This window comes from Colobus angolensis, unplaced genomic scaffold, assembly GCF_000951035.1.
Source record: "Colobus angolensis palliatus isolate OR3802 unplaced genomic scaffold, Cang.pa_1.0 Scaffold100, whole genome shotgun sequence".
Classification (NCBI taxonomy): domain Eukaryota; kingdom Metazoa; phylum Chordata; class Mammalia; order Primates; family Cercopithecidae; genus Colobus; species Colobus angolensis.
Window position 1 is genome coordinate 4,327,823 of NW_012110920.1, and position 22,319 is coordinate 4,350,141.

Sequence of the window (22,319 nt, forward strand, 5' to 3'; positions counted from 1 at the left end):
TCTTCTAGCAACACGAAAGTCCACCAATGTACATTCCCCAATGACTAATGGTCTCAAGAGTACACAAAGATTCCCTTCTGTTCATATTACAGCAACACGGAGTACACCTGCTTCCAGGACAACCAAGCATTTTCATGAAACAACCCCAGATAAAGGAAGTGGAACCAGTTCAGGTCAGTTGACACTGTTCAGGTTTACTGAGTGTGGATCTAATGTGCTATGGTGGAAATAGGAACTTGACCGAGATTGCAGGATTAAATGGTCTCTAATTTATTGTAGCCGGGGTTTTTTCATACTAATACTTTTTGCTTTATTTGGAAGCAGACTTGGATTATACTAGGGCAAACCTTTAAAAAAAGAAACATTTACAATAATAGAGAAAAAGACTGTGGCCCCATAAAAAATAAATGCTAAATTAAAATTGGTAAAAAAAAGAAATTCTGTTTTCTGTAGTAGTTTTAGGGAGTCAACGAATTCGTCAAGACCCCTTCAAAGAACCAAATAAATACTGTCTTTAAGGTTGAGTCCTGGGTCTGGTTCATTGATAGAGACCCATCCCTCAAAGCTTGCTAAGGAATCTTTCCGGATTCCCTAGAGTTGCAGATGCGGTAAAGCAGCTCAATAGTGTCGTCTAAGTAATTGAAAATACAGAGATCCTTTCAAATAATTCGTATTACTACAAGCTCTGTAAACGATAGGTTCTCAGTGACACCAAGTAATTGTGTTTTATCTGTATAGTTTTACCCATTATGACCATATTTTCAGAATGATTTTATGTATTTCATAGTTGTTACCTTGAAGCCTATTTTGCCAGCACCTGGATATTTTTAAGAATTTAAACGTTATGGATGTTATTGTTAAAGTTCCCTTAATACATTTCACCAGCCCATTTTTCTCCCTCTAAGGCAATTACTGCCCTGAAACTGATGTGCTTACTTCCTGTCTGTTTTCATTCTTATACTCCATGTATCTTTCCATAAGTAGTACATAATAATGTTTCATATTTTTAAAATAATTTACAGAAACTGTATATGTTTCATTGCCTTTTAGCACTCAGCATTGGTTTTGTGGCTTACATTGATTAATTTAGATTTACTTCACTAATTTTAATTCTTTATGAGGTTTTTTACTTCTTTACAATTTTATGACACCTCTTGGTCTAAAATTTCTAGGTTGAATATGTCCAGTTTTTAATAGGGCAAGGCAAAGAGAAATAAGTGTCACTTATAAATTTGTTATACAACTTTATTGACATATTTTCTTCTGTAAAAAGTATAAGATAATTTAACAAATTTAAACTGAACCTAATGAGTCAATAATAATATCAGTATTTGGGATCAAATTTTACTCTTAGGTACAATTAATTTACTCTTTCAGGACCCAGTATAAAATGTCATATTTAACTCTTTTTAATTGAAAAAAAATTGTAGCCACCACTTACTGAGTATATACTGTAGGGGTATGTTCCATTCACCTTCTATTTGATGCCACTTGTCGGTACTACAACCTTGCAAAGTATCTTTAGATTGATTTTATCGATGAGGAATTAGAGGCTTAGAGATTAATTCATACGGTTCATATACAGTGCACAGTTTAATCCTGCACTTTTTCTGCTGAGTAATGTTGCTTGTTCTAAATGGCACTCTGAGTCAATGTGTTCACCTCACTTAGGAGAGCAGCTTATTTATTGTTATAATTTTGCTTATCTGAAAGTAAATTTATTTTTGCAATGTCTCATCCATAATCATTGAAAAATATAACCAATAAGGTGATATGGTAGTTTTGAGTTTTGATATAGTCTGTTGAAAGGGACTTAGTCTTCTTATAGTTTCTTGATAGTAGGATTGGATCAGCAATTATTTGCTGTTTACGTTTTCAAACATGTTTCTTGCCCTCAAGTCTTATAACCAAATTTAAATGGCATTTGTTTTGGTGGTCAATAATTCTTTATCATAATTTGTATTTATAATGTTGATTCTGTTGAACAGATATAAACAGTAATGTTTACATTCTACTTAAGTTAATGTGTAATTGTTTTTATAAATTTTTAATTATGGAAATTTGAATTGCTTTTGAGTTTTGTAGTGTAGTTTATTGATAGTATATGAAATTGCTAGCAAATCAATGACTTTAACAAACTTTTGTTTTTAATCCTTTTTTTTCCCTTCATCTATAGGTACTACCCATCTTCTATCTGGTAAGTTTGGCTCTCAGGCAGTTAAAAGAAATTGTTTTCACTGTGGGATATACAATCCATATTCCTGGGAGATAATATTGTCTTCTTGTTTTTTAAAAAAACTATCCTACAGTTTATTTTAAAACTTTTTAGTATGGAAAACTTTAAACATCACTCAAATAGGGAAAATAGTACCGTGAATCCTCATATACTCTCTTGGATTCAGCAATTTTCGACTCATGGATACCCACGTTCCCCACATCCCCTAGATTATTTGGAAAATAATACCAGACATCGTATCATTTCCTTCATAAACATTTCACTAAGTAACCTTTATAAAAACATAACCACATAGCATACCTAAAAAATCCGGTAATTCCTTAATATCAGCAAATATTTAGTCAGTATCCAAACTTCCCTGATTATGTTACAATTTTTTAATTGAAACATAATGTTTTATATATTTATGAGGTAAATGTGATATTTTGTTACATGCATGGACTGTGTGATTCTCAATTTGGTATTTGGGGTATTCATCACCTTGAGTATTATTTTTGTGTGTTGGAAACATTTTAGGTCCTTTCTTCTAGTGACTGTTAAAACTATATTACACATTATTGCTAACTATGCTTACCCTACTCTGCTATTGAATATTAGAACGTAAACTTTCTATCTAATCGTATGCTTATACCCATCGGCCAAAGTCTCTTCATCCTCCCTCCTGCTCACACACTTTTCCCAGCCTCTGGTATCTAACATTCTATTCTTTGCCTCCATGAGAACTTTTTTAGGTCTCACATGTGAGTAAGAGCATGTGATATTTGTCTTTTTTGCTTGGCTTATTTCATTTAATATATGGCCTCTAGTTCCATTCATGTTGCTGCAAATGACATGATTTTATTCTTTTTATGGCCGAATGTATTTCATTCTATATATACTAGATTTGTATTTATTTATTTATTTATTTATTTATTTTGAGACAGGGTCTCATCCTGTCACCCAGGCTGGTAAGCGGCGGTGTGATCATAGCTCACTGCAGTCTCGAACTCCTGGGCTCAAGCGATCCTTCCACTTCAGCCACCCAAGTAGCTGGTACTACAGGTGTGTGCCACGACACCTGGCTAAGTTTTTGAAATTTATTTTTTGTAGAGACAGGATTTCCCTATGTTGCCCAGGCTGGTTTCAAACTCCTGGCCATAAGCGATTCTTCCGGCCTCCCAAAACATTGCGATTATAAGTGTGAGCCACTACACCTGGCCCCACGTTTTCTTTATCCATTTGTACATTGATGGACACTTAAGATGATTCCATATCTTTGCTATTGTGAATAGTGCTTCAATAAATATGTGAATGCACTTATCTTTTTGATACGTTGGTTTATTTTTCTTTGGATAAATACTCAGCAGTATAATTGCTAGATCATAAGATAGTTCTATTTTTTATGTTTTCAGGAACCTCTATATTGTATTCCACAGTGGCTGTACAAATTTACATTCTCACCAACAGTATATAAGATTTCCTTTTCTTCACATCCTCACCAGCATCTGTTATTTTTTATCTAAAAATGGTCATTCTAACTGAGGGTAAGAACTGATATCTCATTATGGTCTTGATTTGCATTTCCATGATGATTAGTGATGAGCAGTTTTTCATATACCTGCCGGCCATTTGTATGTTGTCTTTTGAGAAATGTCTGTTCATGTCTTTTGCCTACTTTTTAGTGTGATTATTTGTTTTTTGCTAGTAAGTTGAGTTCCTTGTATATTCTGGATATAGTACCTTTACAGATGAGTAGTTTATAGATATTTTCTTCCATTCAACAGGTTGTCTCTTCACTCTGTTGATTGTTTCCTTTGCTGTACACAAGCTTTTTAGTTTAATATAGTCCTATTTATCTGTTTTTGTTTTTATTGTCTATGCTTTTGAGGTCTTAGCCATTAAACCTTTGCCTAATGTCCTTTAGAGTCTTCCTGATGTTTTCTTCTAGTAATTTTATAGTTGTGGATCTTATGTTTAAGTTTTTAATACATTTTGATTTGATTTTTGAACATGGTAAAAAGCAGAGGTCCACTTTCATTCTTCTGCATTTGGATATCCAATTTTCCCAGCACTATTTATTGAAGAAGGTATCCTTTTCCCAATGTATGTTCTTGGCACCTTTGTAAAAAATCAGTTAGCTATAAATATGTGGATTTATTTCTGGGTTCTCTGTTCTGTTCCATTATTCTGTGTGCCTGTTTTTATACCAATACCATGCTGTTTTTGGTTACTATAACCTTATATTTTGAAGTCAGGTAGTGTGATGCTGCCAGCTTTGTTTTTGCTCAGGTTTTGTTAGCTCTTTGGACTCTTTTTTGGTTCCACAATCATTTTAGGACTTTTTTTTTTTCTATTTCTGTGAAAAATGGCATTGGTATCTTGATAGGTTGTATTAAATCTTTAGATTGCTTTGGGTGGTATAGTCATTTTAACATTTCCTCTAGGTTTCCCAGTTTGTCGATGTATACTTATTTATAATAGTCTCTGATATTTTGTATTTCTGTGGTATCAGTTGTAATGTCTCTTTTTTCATTTCTGATTTTATTTGGGGCTTCTCTCTTTTTTTTCTTGGTTAGTCCAGCAAGTAGTTTATCAGTGTTGTTTATCTTCTCAAAAAAACAAGTTTTCACTGTATTGTTTTTTAGTCTCTATTTTGTTTAGCTCTGCTCTGATTTTTCTTATTTCTTTCCTTCTGCTAATTTTGAGGTTGGTTTGTTCTTCCTTCTTTAGTTCCTTAAGATGCATTGTTAGATTGTTTATCTGAAATCTTTCTACTTTTTTGATGTAATCATTTGTTACTGTAAACGTCCCTGTTAGCACTCCTTTTGCTGTGTCTGAGGTTTTGCTACACTGTTTCCATTACTATTTTTTCAAGAAATTTTTTTTATTTCATCCTTACTTTCTCCCTTGACCTAATGGTCATTCAGAAGCCTGTTTAATTTCCATTTATTTGTGTGGTTTCCAAAGTTCCTGTTGTTATTTTCTAGTTTAATTCCATTATGGTTTGAGAAGATACTTGATACGATTTTGACTTTTTCAAATTTATTGAGACTTGTTTGGTATCCTAACATATGTTCTATTCTGGAGATTGTTTCCTGTGCCATTGAGAAAATTCTGTGGCTATTGGGTGAACTCTTCTGTTAGTGTCTGTTAGGTCCATTTGGTCTAATGTGCAATTTAAATTCAATGTTTCTTTGTTAATTATTTGTCCAGATGAGCTAATGCTGATGGTGGGATGTTGAAGTTCTTCACAATTATTTTATTGGAGTCTATCCCTTTAGATCAGACGATATTTGCTTTGTATGTTTGGGTGCTCCAGGATTGGGTGCATACATGTTTAGAACTGTTATATCCTCTTGTTGAATTGATCTCTTTGTCAATTATGTAATGACCTTCTTTGTCTGTTTTTACTGTTTTTTTTCCTAAAGTCTGTTTTATCTGATGTAAGTACAGCTACTCCTGTTTGTTTTTGGTTTGTGTTAGCATGGAGTATCTTTTTCCATCTCTTTACTTTCAGTCACAATGTGTTTTCACAGATGAGATGAATTTCTTGAAAGAAACGTAGTTGGGTTGTGTTTTGCATCCATTCAACCAGTATACATTTTTTAAGAGGAAAGTTTAATCTGTTTACATTCAGGGTTATTGATATGTGAGGGATTATTCCCATCATCTTATTAATTGATTTGTGGTTGTTTTGTTCTTTTTGTTCTCTCTTATTATTGTAATATAGAGTTTTTCTTTCGTAACATTTTAGTCTTTTCTTTGTGTTTTTGTTCTACAGGGGTTTTTAAAATTTCTGTGTGTTTTCATGATTGTAGATATCTTTCTTTCTCTTCTGGGTATAGCACTCCCTTAAGCATTTCTTGTAAGCCATCTCATGGTGATGGATTCCATCAGCTTTCTTTTGTCTGGGAAAGACATTGTTGCTCCTTTATTTATGAAGGATAACTTTCCTAATCCTTGGCTGGTAGTCTTTTTCTTTCAGCCCTTTGAGTATATCATCCCGTTCTCTCCTGGCCTGTAAGGTTTCTGCTGAGAAATCCATTGTTAGTCTGATGGGGTTCCTTTATAGGTGACTAGATGCTTTTCCCTTGCTGTTTTTAGAACTCTTTGTCTTTGACTTTTGACAGTTTGACTATAATTTGCCATGGAGAAAACCTTTTTTTTCTTTCTTGCTTTTTTTTTCTTTTGAGACAGAGTCTCATTCTGTCACTCAGCCTGGAGTACAGTGGTGCAATCTCAGCTCACTGCAACCTCTGCCTCCCAAGTTCAAGCGATTCTCCCACCTCAGCCACCCGAGTAGTAGCTGGGATTAGAGGTGTGTGTTACCATGCCCGGCTAATTTTTGTATTTTTAATAGAGACAGGGTTTCACCATGTTTGCCAGTCTGGTCTCGAACTCCTGACCTCAGGTGATCCGCCTGCCTCAGCCTCCAAAGTGCTGGGATTACAGGCATGAGCCACTGTGCTGGGCCAGAGAAGACCTTTTTAAATTGTATCTACTTGTTGATCTCTGAGCCTCCTGTGTCAGGATGTCTAAATTTCTTGTTAGACTTGAGAAATTTTCCTCTGTCGTTTTAGTAATAGATTTTCTAATCCTTTCATTTTCTCTTCACCTTCTGAGACTCCTAAAATTGGAATAGTTGGGCACTTTAGGGTGTCCCATATGTCATGTAAACTTTGCACATTTTTAAATTATTTTTTCCTTATTCTTATCTGACTGTGTTATTTCAAAAGACCTGTCTTCAAGTTCTGAGATTCTTTCTTCTGCTTGATCTAGCCTATTATTGATTCTTTCAAGTATATTATGTATTTAATATTTCATGAAGTATATTATGTATTTCATCAGTCAGTTCTTTATTTCCGGAAGTTGTTTGGTTCTTTTATATGTATATTTTTTGATAAACATCTCATTAATATCCTGAATTGTTTTTCTGATTTCTTTGTATTTTTTTAAAACAAATTTTAAAATTTGTGTCTCACCTCCCTGAGCTTTTTTAATATCACAACTTTGAATTCTTTTCCCAGAATTTTGTAAATTTACTTTTGATTGGAATGTGTTGCTGGAGAATTATTGTGTTCCTTTGGTGGTATCATATTTTCTTGGTTTTTCACGTTTTCTGCCTCCTGAAGTTGATATATGTGCATCTGATGTGATATTTGTGGCTTCTAATTTTTTTGAATTTGCTTTTGTAGGGGAGGACTTTTCCTGAAGATGTATTTATGGTGTCTGTTAGGTGGGGCACTTTGGCTTTGATTCTGGGTGCATGCAGTAGTGTAGTTTCTGTATGACCTTCAGCTGTAAATAGCATCAGTGGTATCTGTCATTTCCTCAGTGCCTTAGGATGCAGTTACTAGTGGAGATTTGCTAGGGAATAGGATGCCATGTGGGCCAGTCTTCAGACCCAAGTGTTGGCAGTGGTGGGCTGAGTTTGCCTGTCCTTGGGCCCAGGATGATATTGCTGGCACCAGTGTTAGCAAGCCCAATCAGGCCAGGTATTGGTGGGTCTCTAGGTGGGTTTCCAGGTGGCTCACTTGGGTGCCAAAAATGATAGGTGACCTGGTTCTCAGGCTACTTGGCAGCAAGTGGGGGCATGAGTGATGGCAGTAGTAGTGGTGGGACAACCCTGTGGGACACAAGCAGTCTGTGCCGGTGTTGGCTGTGGCTGCGGTGATTAGGCAGGTCAGTTTCCAGGTCTGCAGGTGGCTTGCCAGCTGTGATGTTAGTGGCAGGTTGAGTGGGCCTGACTTCAGACCCCAGGATGAGTGCTCAGCTACCAATGGTGGTGTACTGGCTGAGCATCTAGGCACCTAGATGGCAGGCTTGGGTACTGAGAGAGTGAGGCTGGGCCAGGGGGACTTGTCCTCAGGCCTCCCTGTGGTGCATGGGAGTGCTGGCTGTGGTAGGACGGGGTAGAGTATTCCTCAGCCACTGGTGGAATGCTTAGGTGAGGACAGTGTGGCTGTGCTGTGGACCAGCTACTTGGGAGAGCAGAATTGTTTTCAGTTGGGAGCAGCCACAGAGAGGTGGCTGGGGCACATGCAGTTTGCTCATGCCTCAGCCCAAAGCAGCCAGCAGCAGCCATAGCTTCATGCATTGGAATTTGTCCTCAAGGAACCAAAAAATGCCTGCTGCTCCTCTCTTGGGGGTGCCAGGTTGCTGCCAGTGGCTCCTACTTTGGCTCAGGCAACAGTGGCCCCAAAGCAAGATGCAGTCTGGGAGGGACTGGGCTCTCAAAATAGTGTTGTGCTGTGGCTGCTTAGGACTCAGGGGTTTGTAGTACTCAGTGTGAACTTACTCTCTGGAGTAATGCCATCACACTGTCTCCAGGCAGCTTCCTGTGTTATATCTAGGGCCTATGAGAATCAAGGGACTCCTGTAGGGAGTCCCATTTTACCCATTTTACCCATTGTGGGAGTTTTCAGAGGGAATGTGGACTGGTGGGGTTCTCTCATGTACTCTTTTCCTGCATTAGGGAGTCTCTCCAGGCTCCCAGGCAATCTCAGCCAAACAGGCTGCCTTGCTTCTGTCTCCTTCCTTGCTTTGGTGCATCCTGTCACTTGTTTGTTAAATTCTAGTGTTCTGTCTTTGATGATCTCTTCGAAATGTGATTATGTAATCACTATTTAGGTTTCTCTCCATGGAAGAGGAGAGGACCAGAGGCATCTAGTCAGACATCTTGAAGCCACTCCCCCTGACATTGTCTTAGGAAAACAATCAACATGTAGTGTTCGTGGATACCAAAGGGAAAATGGGTAAACACATTTTTTTCTTCCACCTTTTATTTTAGGTTTGGGAGGTACAGGTGAAGGTTTGTTACATGGGTAAATTGCGTGTCATTGGGGTTGAGTGTAATTATAATTTCATCACCCAGGTAGTGAGCTTAGTGCCCAACAGGTAGTTTGGTGATTCTCACCCTCCTCCCACCTTCCATTCTCAAATAAGCCCCGGTGGCCATTGTTCCCTTCTTTGCATCCATGTGTACTCAGTGTTTAGTTCCCACTTATAGGTGAGAAGATGTAGTATTTGGTTTTCTGTTCCTGCATTAATTCACTTAGGATAATGGTTTCCAGCTGCATCCACATTACTGCAAAGGACATGATTTCATTCCTTTCGATGGTTGTGTAATATTCCATGGTGTATATATACCACATTTTCTTTATCCAGTCCGTCACTGATTTGCATCTAGGTTGATTCTATGTTATTGTGAAAAGTGCTGATGAACATACGCATGAATGTGTCTTTATGGTAGAATGATTTATGTTGATTTGGGTATATACCCAATAATGAGATTGCTAGGTCACATGGTAGTTCTGAGTTCTTTGAGAAATCTCCAAACTGCTTTCCACAGAAATCTCCAAACTGCTTTCCACAGAGGCTGAAACTAATTTACATTCCCACCAGCAATGTGTACGTGTTCTCTTTTTTCCACAACCTTACCAACATTTGTTATTTTTTCACTTTTTAATAATAGGCATTCTGTCTGCTATGAGATGGTATCTCATTGTAGTTTTGATTGCATTTCTCTAATGATTAGTGATGTTGAGCATTTTTTTCATACACTTGTTGGCCTTACATATGTCTTCTTTTGAGAAGTGTCTGTTTATGTCCTTTGCCCATTTTTTAATGGGTTGGTTTGATTTTTGTTTATCTGTTTAAGTTCCTTAGAGATTTTGAATATTAGAACTTTGTTAGATGCATAGTTTGCAAATGTTTTCTCCTTTTCTGTAGGTTTTCTGTTTTCTCTGTGGATGTATTTTTTTTTTTTTTTTTTTTTTTGCCATGCAGAAGCACTTTAGTTTAATTATGTCCCACTTGTCAATTTTTGTTTTTGTTGCAATTACTTTTGGAGACCTCATCATGAAATATTTACTAACACCTATATCAGAATGGTATTTCCTAGGTTTTCTCCTAGAGTTTTTATACTTTTACATTTTAGGTTTAAGTCTTTAATCCATATTGAGTTGATTTTTGTATATGGTGAAAGGTAGGGGTCCATTTTCAATCTTCTGCACGTGGCCAGCCAGTTATAGCATTTATTGAATAGGGAATCCATTCCCCATTGCTTGTTATTGTCAACTTTGTCAAAGATCAGATGGTTGTAGGGGTATGGCTTTATATCTGGGTTTTCTAACCTCTTCCTTTGGTCTATGTGTCTATTTTTGTACCAGTACCATGCTCTTTTGGTTACTGTAGCCTTATAATATAGTTTGAAATCAGGTAGTGTGATGCTTCCAGCTTTGTTCTGTTTACTTAGGATTGCTTTGGCTATTTGGGTTCTTTTTTAATTCCATATGAATTTTAAAATATATATTTTTTAGTTCTCTGAAAGATATCGTTGGTAGTTTGACAGGAATAGCATTGGATCTATAAATTGCTTTGGGCAGTGTGGCCCTTTTTAAAAATTTTTTATTATTATTATAATTTTTTTGAGACAGAGTCTCACTCTGTCACTCAGGCTGGAGTGCAGTGGCATGATCTTGGCTCACTGCAACCTCCGTCTCCTGGGTTCAAGCGATTCTCTTGCGTCAGCCTCCCAAGTAGCTACGATTACAGGTGCACACCACCACACCCAGCTAATTTTTATATTTTTAGTAGAAATGAGGTTTGACTATGTTGACCAAGCTGGTCTCAAACTCCTGACCTCAAGTGATCCACTTGCCTCAACCTTGCAAAGTGCTGGGATTACAAGCATGAACCTCCATGCCCAGCAGTATGGCCCTTTTAAAAATATTGTTTCTTCCTATGCATGAGCATGGAATATTTTTCCATTTGTTTATGTTGTCTCTGTCTTCTTTGTTTTCTATTTCTTATAGAGATCATTCACCTCCCTGGTTAGCTGTATTCATAGGTATTTTATCCTTTTGTAGTTGTTGTGAATAGGTTTGCATTCTTGATTTGGCTGTCAGCTTGACATTGTTGGTGTATAGAAATGCTTCTGATTTTTGTACCCCGAAGCTTTACTGATGTTATTTAACAGTTCTAAAAGCTTTTAGTTAGAGACTCTGGGGTATTCTAGGTTTAGAATCATATCATCTGTGAAGAGAGAGAGTTTACTTCCTATCTTCCTATATGGATGCCTTTTCTTTCCCTTGCCTGTTTGCTATGGCTAGGATTTCCAGTACCGTGTTGAATAGGAATGATAATAATGGACATCCTTGTCTTGTTCTGGTTTTCAAGGTGAATGCTTCCAGCTTTTGCTCATTCAGTATGACGTTGGCTGTGGGTTTTTCATAGATGGCTCTTATTACTTTGTGGTATGTTCCTTTGATGCCTAGTTTGTTGATGACTTTTAACATGAAGGGATGTTGAATTTTGTCAAAAGTGTTTTTGGCAACAATTGAGATGATCACGTGGTTTTTTGTTTGTAGTTCTGTTTATGTGATGAATCACATATATTGATTTGCACGTGTTGAGCCAACCTTGCATCCCAGGAATAAAGCCTACTTGATTGTGGTACGTTAGGTATTTGATGTGCTGCTGGATTCTTTTTGCTAGTATTTTGTTGAGAATTTTTGCATTTACTTTCATCAGGGATGTTGGCCTGAAGTTTTCTTTTTTGTCATGTCTCTTTGCCAGATTTTGGTATCGGAGTGATGCTGGCCTTATAAAATGAGGAGTCCCTCTTCCTTGATTTTTGGCATAGTTTCAGTATGATTGGTACTGGCTGTTGTTTGTATGTCTGGTGGAATTTGGCTGTGAATCCATCTGGTACAGGGCTCTTTCTGGTTGGTAGGTTTTTAAAATTACTGATTCAATTTAAGAACTTGTTATTGGTCTGTTCAGGTATTTAATTTCTTCCTGGTTCAATCTTAAGAGGTTGTATTTTTCCAAGAATTTACGATTTCTTTTACATATTCTAGTTTGTGTACATAGAGGTGTTCAAAAGAGTCTCTGAGGGCGTTTTGTATTTCTGTAGGATTGGCAGTAATATCCCCTTTGTCATTTGAGATGGTGTTTATTTGGATTTTCTCTCTCTTTATTAGTCTAGCTAGCTATCAATCTTATTTATTCTTTCAGAAAACCGGCTTTTGGTTTTGTTGATCTCTTGTATTCATTTTTGCATCTCAGTTTTATTCAGTTCAGCTCTGATTTTGGTTATTTTTTTTTCTTCTGCTAGCTTTTGGGTTGGTTTCCTCTTGTTATTTCTAGATCCTCTAGAGGTGCTGTTACTTTGTTAATTTGAGATTTTTCTAACATTTTGATGTAGGTGTTTAATGCTATGAACTTTCCTCTTAACATTGTTCTGGCTGTGTCCCAGAAACTCTGGCATGTTGTATCTTTGTTTTCAATAGTTTCAAAGAATTTCTTGATTTCTGCCTTAATTTTCAGAATACCAAAAGTCATTCAGGAGTAGGTTGTTTAACTTCCATGTAATTGTATAGTTTTAAGAGATCTTCTTTGTATTGATTTATATTTTTATCATGCTGTGGCCTAAGAGTGTGGTTAGTATGATTTTGGTTTTTTTAATTTGTTCAAAATTGCTTTATGGCTGAGCATGTGGTCAATCTTAGAGTATGTGCTATATGCAGATGAGAAGAATGTATATCCTGTTGTTGTTAAGTGTAATGTTTTGTAGATGTCTGTTAAGTCCATTTGGTCAAGTGTCAAGTTTAGGTCATGAATATCTTTGTTAGTTTTTTGCCTTGATTATGTGTCTAACATTGTCAGTGGGGTGTTGAAGTCTCCCACTATATTGTGTGATTATTTCCATCTCTTTATCGGTCTTTAAGAACTTATTTATGAATCTGGATGATCCAGTGTTGGATCTGAAAAGAGTAATAAAAACATTATCATTACTACCATTATTATTTATTGTGGTTATTTTATATTTTGAATGAACTTCTAAGCTAAAAGATTTATCTTGAAAGATTCCAACTGTTGGAATTCACTTTGTTTTAAATAGAAATAAAAGTGTTTCAAATGAAAGTCTGATGATTTAATGATCCCAAAAGTTATGAGTTTAACACATGAGTTTTTTCTCACCTGCTCAATGGCACTCAATGAAGGTTTGAAATGCCTTTTTTTTTTCCTGAAATTCTTTAAGTATTGTACCCTTTGATTTTCTAGAAAACTTTCCTTAGTGTTAGTTGGAATTCCAGTTTCTGTTAAAAATTAAAGAGGGAGTCCTTCCTTCTTAAACTGGATATATGGCAACATTTTTTTGTGTGTGATTTCATATTTGTAGGACATAAACCTGAAAATTATATTCATTAAATTTATTCCGTGAATGAGGTTACTCTTCTTTAAAGATAAATTAACTCTACTGCAAGAAAATTGTTTCATCGATTACACTGCAATATAAGTAAAATGATACAGATGATCTTTGAATTTTGAAGTATTTGATTTTTTTTTTCCTGTTCTGCTAAGGAAGAAAGACCGACTAATGTTACAGAACTTTCCAATTTGCCTTGTAAATGAAGCGTGTGTTGTGAATTTTAAATCTGTTCTTCCATTGGCTCTGTATAAGTGTTTCCCAATTTTTTTGTGTGTCGGAGGGGCGTTAATTCTTGCTCTCTTCTCACCAAAGACCTTTTTAGACATTTTTTTCTTGATCATCGTCCACACACATATACTGTAAATCATTTTATGTATCACATATATATCTGCACTCTATACTTAAAAAAGGAATTTTTTTTTTGACTTTCATCAGGTGTCACCCCCATTGAGAATGCTTGCTTTCTGTTGGTTTTGTTTTTATTTTTTTAAAAGACAAAATCATGTAGAAGAAATAACTTAACCTCTGGAGTCAAACCAGTCGGACGTTGGTTTGAATCCCGTTTTTTTCACGTAGTAATTATTCAACCCAAGTGATTAACTTAATCTCTCTGAGGCTCAATTTCCTCATTTAAGAGATAGAGATTGTGATTCCTATGTGAAGTATTTGAAGCCTAATGTGGTTAGTGGATATGAAAACTCCAAGCACAATCCTAAAAGTTGAATAAATACTAGCTTAAGGAAGTCACTGCATGCAATCACTATTATATTCCTAAGCTGGATTTCTGATAATTTTGTCACTCCCTCTGGCCACACCAAAGAGTAAAACAGTCTTTTATTCAGGTAATATTTACATGTTTTCTCTGTGGCAAGTACTGTACTGATATTTTTTAATGTATTATTTTATATTCTTCTCACAACAATCTTATAGTGTAGCATTTATATCCCATTTTCAGCTAAGAGAACTGTGGTTTTGCAAGATTTGTAACTTGCCCTTCACAGAGCTAGTAGGCAGTAAATAGAGGCAGATGACTAGTTTCTCTATTACCAGGTTTGTTTGTTTGTTTGTTTATTTATTTTGAGGGGGGACAGGGTCTCACTCTGTCACCCAGGCTGGCGTGCAGTGGTGCAATCTCAGCTCACTGCAACCTCTGTTTCTCAGGCTCAGATGATCTTCCCAGGTACTTTAAAAGGTAGAAAGATGCTCATCCTAGTGACAGACCAAGAGACTATACAATGCAAATTGGACAGTTAAGGTGCCCTGATTCCCTACAGTATTGCTTTATTCCCCTCTGTTGCCAAAGTCCTATACTGAGACATTCATAAGTCCTTCATGGGGACTAACAGATCAATTTAAAGAATAATAAATAAGAAGTCAGGAAATACTCAATGAAATATAGAAAATATTTTTTCTGTATCCCCTAGCAATTGTGTACTTATTTATCCTTTAAACTTGAATATGGCTTATATTACATACTAGCCCAAATCTAAATGTACTTTCAAGAGTCTTGACGCTTAAGTAGGTATTTGAAATTAATACGATGTGGTTACAGGGGTCTTTATGTCTTATTACATGCCCCTATACATGACAAACTTAAGTCCCATTATAAAGTAACATCAGTTATCTGTCTGTTATTCACGTTTAAGTCAGATAATATAATCATATAATCTTTCTGTGATATGTTTAGCCTGGAAAAGGAAGTATGTGAATTTCCCTTATTAAAAAAATTGAAGAAATACAGAGGTACAGAAAATCCAGCGATGATGGCAAAACATTTAAAGGGTCCTGTGGATGTCTCTCTGAGGAAGCAGAATTGAAACTGCATTTACAAAATGGAAAATTTAAGATTACTCAAGCATACTGTTTTTCAAATCATGTATGAAAATCTCTTCCCAGGGTGACTTCACTTGTCCATAGACCCTGTATTCTGTTACGTTAAGTATGATATAAGCAAGAACAAAACCTTTCCACAACTTTGCTTTTTCATAGCACATGGATTGCATTTCCACTTTGTTAGCTCTGCAAGTTAGACCTTTTGAAGTGTCTAGGTCATCCCACATTTCTTCAAAAAAGATGATGTGCATCCTCTAGGTAACTGCAGTTCTTGTAGGTAGGTAGGTGGAATTCTAACTTGAGTTTTTTGGCAGTGAAGATGATACCCTATATATTAATGTAGTATCTGTCTAATGTAAATTTTGTTTGATGAATATCAGGTATTTTATGGAAAATATTTCAAACAGTTAAAATTAGGGCCTGAATCTGGGGCTAGAAGTAAGTTTTTCTCTGGCAGTAAACTGATTTATTCTTTCTTGGTCTGTTTTCTTATCTGGAAACAAGATATTAAGTGCAATTTAATACATATTTGTTAAACACTTTCTACTGTTCTACTGTTTGCTATGCACTGTGTTAATAAGGAGAGGTGATCAAATGAGATAATAGGTGGCAAACTGCTTTGCAATGTTTTCAACACTACAGAGATACAGTTCTACATGATGGAGAACCTTACTAAAATACTCCTTTTGTAGGGGAGAAAACCTTTTTCTAACATCATGTTATTTTCCTACCTAAGAGCTCTTCAGTTTAATCTTAGGAACATTGGAATCATAATTATTATTTCATTCATTATTTCATACTTTCATTTATCCCAAGTTGCATAAATCTTAATGTTGATTCACCTTTGGTTTTCTGTAGATACCAAGTGAATTTTGAGATCATAAACAGTTGCCTTTGAGCCTGAAAGTTTTGTTTCTAATTTGGGAGATCATATGCTCTTATTAATTTACTAAGAAGATACGTAGAATTTTGTTTTTCATATTTCTGTGTTTTGCCCTGGTTTTCTGTTAAACTATCAGCCTCTACACTTTCTTCTAGAACTATGTATATGTGTTGATCATTGTTCCGGGAATAGCCTTTTCCTTCTGTCATCTGGATGTTCTAGATCACTCTGAATCTTCTATCTTGATTTAGCATTCAAATAAAAAATAAGATATTGAAAATGATGGAATTAGTGGGAACTGGTGACAGGAAGGGGGAAACCCAAAATTTTTTAGAAGCTGTGATTTATTTCATGGATAGTCTTTCTAAGTTAATGATACAATCCTAGGGGATCAGTTAAATAAGCTTGTAAAGTGAAATACTGTAAAAACTTACCTGTGGTAGAAATAGGTGTTTTTTTAAATCACAATTTCCATATGGCAGTGCAATTGTACAGTGTCTCTATTTTGCTGATTTGGAGCCAAACACACTCATTAGCCACGTTAGATTCAGTTACTATTCTAGTGTCATCTGTCATTTCCTTTGTAGTACAGACCAACAGAGTTGAGTCCAAGGACACTGGACAGGGTTGATGGTGGTGGGGGTAGGGGGGTGTTGGTGAGGAAAGGGAGAAGAAGGATGGTGAGAGAAAAGGGCAAATGGGTACATTTGAGAAGACAGATTGTGTAAGCTATGAAAGTGATTTGATATTGACCAACTTATTTGACCAATTATTTGCTGTTGTTCAGCTCCAAATAGTGCTTTGGATCTTAAAAGTGAATATAAATTTTTGAAATGAAATTTAATCTACAATAGGCTGAACACTAAAAAGCATATTCTGTAGGCAAAGTAAATATAGTTTGCCCTCTAATCTCAGATGATAATAGTACAGGCATATTTCCTGTGATGGAGAAATGTCTACATATCTGTTATATCTACTATAAACTAGGTAAATGTCCTTCCCGTTAACCACTTATGTTAATGTTCCTTCTTTCTGAGACTCAGTTTACTCGTCTAAAAAATGAAAGTGAGCTCTAAGATATTCTAGCTCTAAAATAACATAATTCTGTTACCATATTTGAATGCTCAACGATCAAAACATTTAAAATCGAGCATGATTGGGTTGAAACACTTTAGAAGCCTCTCAAACCTGTCAAAAAATTTTATTTGAGCATTGTGATACTCTAAATACATTTCTTCTTTTTTCTTTCAAAGAAAACAGGACAAATAAAACATGCATTTGTCAAAAACGTGTGACATAAGGAAGTCATATACAAAATGCAATTAATATCTCCTATTTTTTAACTCACTTCATAACCAGTATGTTTGTCATTGTAAAACTATAATGTAATTTTACTTGCTCATGTTTCTATTAACTGTGTTACCATATCTTTTCCCCTTCAAGGATTTCTTGCTGGTACTATATTAACTGGTACCCTAATTCTAGTCATTGGAGTATGGAAAATCAGGGTGAGCAGAAATTCTGATGATTTTTTAAAATTTATTCCTAGTTTATTTCCAGTAAAAATTTGGTACTGTATCAGTAGATGACTCTCTTAGCTTTCTTTAAATTTTGGCATGTCTCCGTATTCATTTTTGTCTGTAATTACTATCTTGGATTAACAGACTTCATGTCTGTTTTTCCTCAATATATTCAAAGGCACATTTCAAAGCAAAGTGACTTGAAGTCTCATTTTGTGATCTATCGATCCACTGATTTTTTTTTCCACTCAGAATAATTTATGGTAGTATCTAAGTGTTGCACAGAAGCAAAGAAGTCTAGGAAAAATCAAACTCTAACATACTGTGAAATTGCCTGTGATTAGGGCTTTTTCTCAGTTATATTAATAGATGCCAGTCCAGCTCAAAACAGCGCAGTGGTTAAGAGAGCAGACTCTGGAGACTGACGGCTCAGTTTGAATCCTGGATCTGCCATCTGGGAGTTATTTGACTGTGAGCAATTTAACCTCTCTATGCCTCAGTTTACTTATTTGTAAAATGGGGGAAATATAGTACCTACCTCATGTGATTATAGTAAGGATCAAATGAGTTGCCACCTGTCAAGTACTTAGAACATTGCTTGGCACATAGTAAGCACTCAGATATTAAAACAACAACAACACACACACATCAGTATTATTTGAAATATCTAATCTGCATTGAATATACATAATGTTAAGTATAAATGTCACCATTGGCTCTGATGTGTCCTGTAGCAAAGAATGATATAAATTGACCCTCTTCTGTTTTGTAGTTTTAACTGTTCAGAAAACTACTTGTGGAATTCATACAAACTTGAGTTATTTCTAAGCTGCCCTAATGCCTGTCCATTTTTCCCATTAATAAGAGAACTATAATTTAATGCTGTGCTTAAATTGTCTGTTTTAATTCTTTGGATGATGTGACCTATCTCCTTTTTACCCTCTACAATTTTTCTACTTAAATTAACAATATTACTTAAGCCTATTATAAGTTAAAGTATGTAAATATTCTTTGACTCACTAAATGAGTCAGTCTTTTGGAAAAATACTTGATCATTAGGTCCAGGGGAGTGATTAATAATTTTTACAGGCATTTGTTTAATATCAACAAAATATTCTAGCTATCATGATAGCAAATATAGTAAGACATAACTTTTTCTCCAGATATATCAGAAATGTTTTAGGAATGTGATTTAGAACCTAACAAAAACTCACAGTTAGTTCTAAGTCATCTAAAGTGAGTTGGTATGGAAGCATCAGCAAAGCTACTCTGAAAAAAAATTAAACCACCAATCTTATGTACTTTCTTGTATTTGTTCCAACTCTTCTTTTGAAATACTGTTATCAATTTATCAAGTTATAAAGTATCAATGTAGAGAGTATTATCAATTTACCAAAGCTCCTGCTTTGAGGCTCTCTGAATCAGTGGGAGTGGAGACTGGGTGGGGCAGGACAGCAGGATGTGGTAAGTTTACCAGGTGCTGTCTCTTGGCTTTCATCAGTTTCTTTACATACTTTGGTAAGGTGATTGGCTGTGATACTTGTATGTCCTATTAAGGAACATAGAAGGAAGGAATACAGTAACTTCTGCTTATCCTTGGTTGGGGGCAGGGTGTTTCAAGACCCCCCAGTGAATGCCTGAAACCACAGATAGTGCCTAACTCTATATGTGCTGTGTTTTTTTCCCATATGTACATACCTATGAGATAAAGTTTAATTTATAAATGAGGCACAGTATGAGATTAACACTAACTAATAATCAATTAGAACAATTTATTGTAGCAAAAGTTATGTGAATGGGGTCTCTCTCTCTGTCTCTTTCAGAATATCTTATTGTGTTGTACTCACCTATTTTCAGATTGCAGTTGACTGTGGGTAACTGAAACCACAGATAAGGAGACTAGTATATTTGTTTTGAATTGTATTTGGGGGGTTTGCAGTGAACTTAATTGCTTATTTTCTGAATTAGAGGGAAACTCTTGCAAACTCCTAAGAAAAATTTGTCTTTTTTATGTGCACATAAAAAATATTCCACTTGCCTTATTTTGGAAGCATAAACTGTTGAGGGTAAAAGCTAGCTTTACATATGTTTGGCTAGCCTCCTGATTTCATGCTGATTTAATTAAATATTTGATCTTAATCAAGACAGGATATAGTTAATGTGCAAGTGATAATGTGATTTCATTTAATGATTCTTCACGTTTGCCTATCAGGATTGATTTATTTCTTTTAGAAGAGTTAGGTCTATATGATAAATATTAGTTTAGGAATGGAAGTGTAAGCAGATGCCTGACTTTGTTTTTTGATGGAAATGACAGTTATATAATTCAATTCAATAGTTTTTTTCTTCTCTGCTATTCAGCTCTTATAATGCACATGAGAGCATCAAAGTACTCAATGTTGTGTTTGACCATTTAAGTGTGACTGATGGTCCCTCAGAAATAAGACTTTCTGGTAAATTATAAAAGGTATATATGATTTAATAACATCACATTTCTGTATCTTGTAAAATATCCATTAATACCCTTGGCTAGGGGGTTCTTCATGACTTTTAAAGGATAATAGAGGCTTGAGTCAATACTGGCGTTAGAGTTGTTTTTTTCTTTGTTGAATGAATGACTAGCGCATTGAATCATTACTGTGACATGTTGTCAGTTCTGGACTTGGTAGCAGTATGCTTATTATCTCATCCTATGTTTTGAAGTCAGTTTATTGTAATGATTAGATGTATAATGCCACAAATATTTGGGGGGAAAGGGATGATATATTAGGACTTAAAGAGAATGCCTTCATTATGATAATTTGCATCATGAGATGGTTGACCTACCTTGTATTTCTCCTTTTGCTTGGTGGCTTTTAGAGTTTTCAATGTTTAAGAAAAATTATAATATGTGCTAAGATATCCTTTTATAGGTCATGTTTATAGATCTTAAAAGACATCTCATATCTTTATACAAAATTATCACACAAAAATAACTTTGTGTAAATGTATCTGTAAAACTGAGTGTCTTCATCTCTTAATCTTCTCTTCCACATGTAGTAGTATTCAGGGGTTTTTATTTTTATTTTTTTTAACATCTCCCACACTTAGGAATTCATTGACTTTTAATCTGAGAGTACCCTAATTCATTCTAGCTTAGCCACTCTTCATCTCAAGAAACTAAAAACTCCATGTCATATTTTAGGTGTTGCTGTAGCTGATAAACCCCACCTGTAAAATCTTGTCCATATTCTATTACCATTATTTTTTTTGTTTTGCACCCCAAATTAACTGATTCTTTTTGGCGATTTATCACATAGTAACCAAAAATTAATGTTTATCACTAGTAAATAAAATCATTTTGATTTTAACTTTTTTTTTTTTTTTTTTTTAAATTTTCAGGGTACACGTGTTTCACGTTGACAGGTTTGCTTGGGACGCTAGTAACCATGGGCTGGCTGACTTAGCCAAAGAAGAGTTAAGAAGAAAATACACACAAGTATACAGACTGTTTCTAGTTTCTTAGACTTATCTGCATATTGGATACAATAAATGCAATTGTGCTTTTCATTTAGGATGCTTTCATTGTCTTTAAGGTGTGTTAGGAATGTCAACAAAGGAGAAAAAAGGCAGTCCCAGAATCACATTCTCAGCCCACCTCTACCTCTTGAAAATAGAACAACTTGCAGAATTGAGAGTGATTCCTTTCCTAAAAGTGTAAGAAAGCATAGAGATTTGTTCATATTTAGAATGGGAACACGAGGAAAAGAGAAGAAAAGGGATTTTTTTTTTCCACAAGATCTGTAATGTTATTTCTACTTACAAAAGAAATAAAAAATGAAAAACATTTGGATATCAAAAGCAAATGAAAACCCAATTCAGTCTCTTTTAAGCAAAATTGCTACAGAGAGATGAACCACATTATAAAGTAATGTTTGACTGTAAGGTATTTTCATTTTTCCTTCAGGTTGGCAAAATATTTTAAAGGTAAAACATGCTAGTGAGCCAGGGGTGTTGATGGTGACAAGGGAGGAATATAGAATGAAAGACTGAGTGTTCCTTTGTTGCACAAATACAGTTTGGAAAAAGCCTGTGAAAGATGTCTTCTTTGACTTAATGTCTTTAAAAGTATCCAGAGATACTACAGTATTCACATAAGAAAAGATTATATATTATTTCTAAAGTGAGATGTCCATAGTCAAATTTGTAAATCTTATTCTTTTGTAATATTTATTTATATTTATTTATGACAGTGAACGTACTGATTTTACATGTAAAACAAGAAAAGCTGAAGATATGTGAAGAAAAATTTATTTTCCCTAAATAGAAATAAATGAGTGATCCCATTTTTTGGTCTCATGTAGTATTTGAAATTTATTCTTAAACATGACTACTTTATTTCTGAATAAGAAATTCCCTACCTGCCTCCTACAGGCAGTTCAGAATGCTGTCTCTTGGTTGTCCTAGTGTGAATAATTTTCAGTTACTTTAAAATTATATTGTACTTTCTCAAGTATGTCATATCCTTTCCTGTTAGAGTGCCTATGTTACTTGCTCCTGATTTACCTGAAGACAATCTGATTAATTTCTAGGTTTTTACCATATTCTTGTCATCTTGCCAATTACATTATAGGTATTAGACTAGACTAAGATGTACTAGTTATATAGAAT

The 22,319-nt window shown here is 35.1% G+C and overlaps 1 protein-coding gene across 5 annotated transcripts in view; it reads left to right on the top strand.

The window, feature by feature from the left end:
* The window catches only part of CD55 (CD55 molecule, decay accelerating factor for complement (Cromer blood group)), a 37,492-nt gene extending 15,489 nt beyond the window's left edge, over positions 1-22,003 (top strand). The window contains exons 8-11 of one of the 5 annotated variants that reach the window (XR_001001340.1): positions 93-173; positions 2,177-2,197; positions 11,587-11,671; positions 21,051-22,003. Coding sequence is in view for 4 of the 5 variants with exons in the window: in XM_011937727.1 (XP_011793117.1) it covers positions 93-173; positions 2,177-2,197; positions 3,160-3,413 (356 nt within the window). In the remaining variant the exon portion in view is untranslated. Of the gene's footprint in view, positions 1-92; positions 174-2,176; positions 2,198-3,159; positions 3,533-11,586; positions 11,672-15,450; positions 15,544-21,050 lie in introns of those variants that run through there. The other 4 variants (XM_011937736.1, XM_011937741.1, XM_011937744.1 and 1 more) reach the window with 4 other exon arrangements.
* The last annotated feature ends 316 nt before the right edge of the window (positions 22,004-22,319 follow it).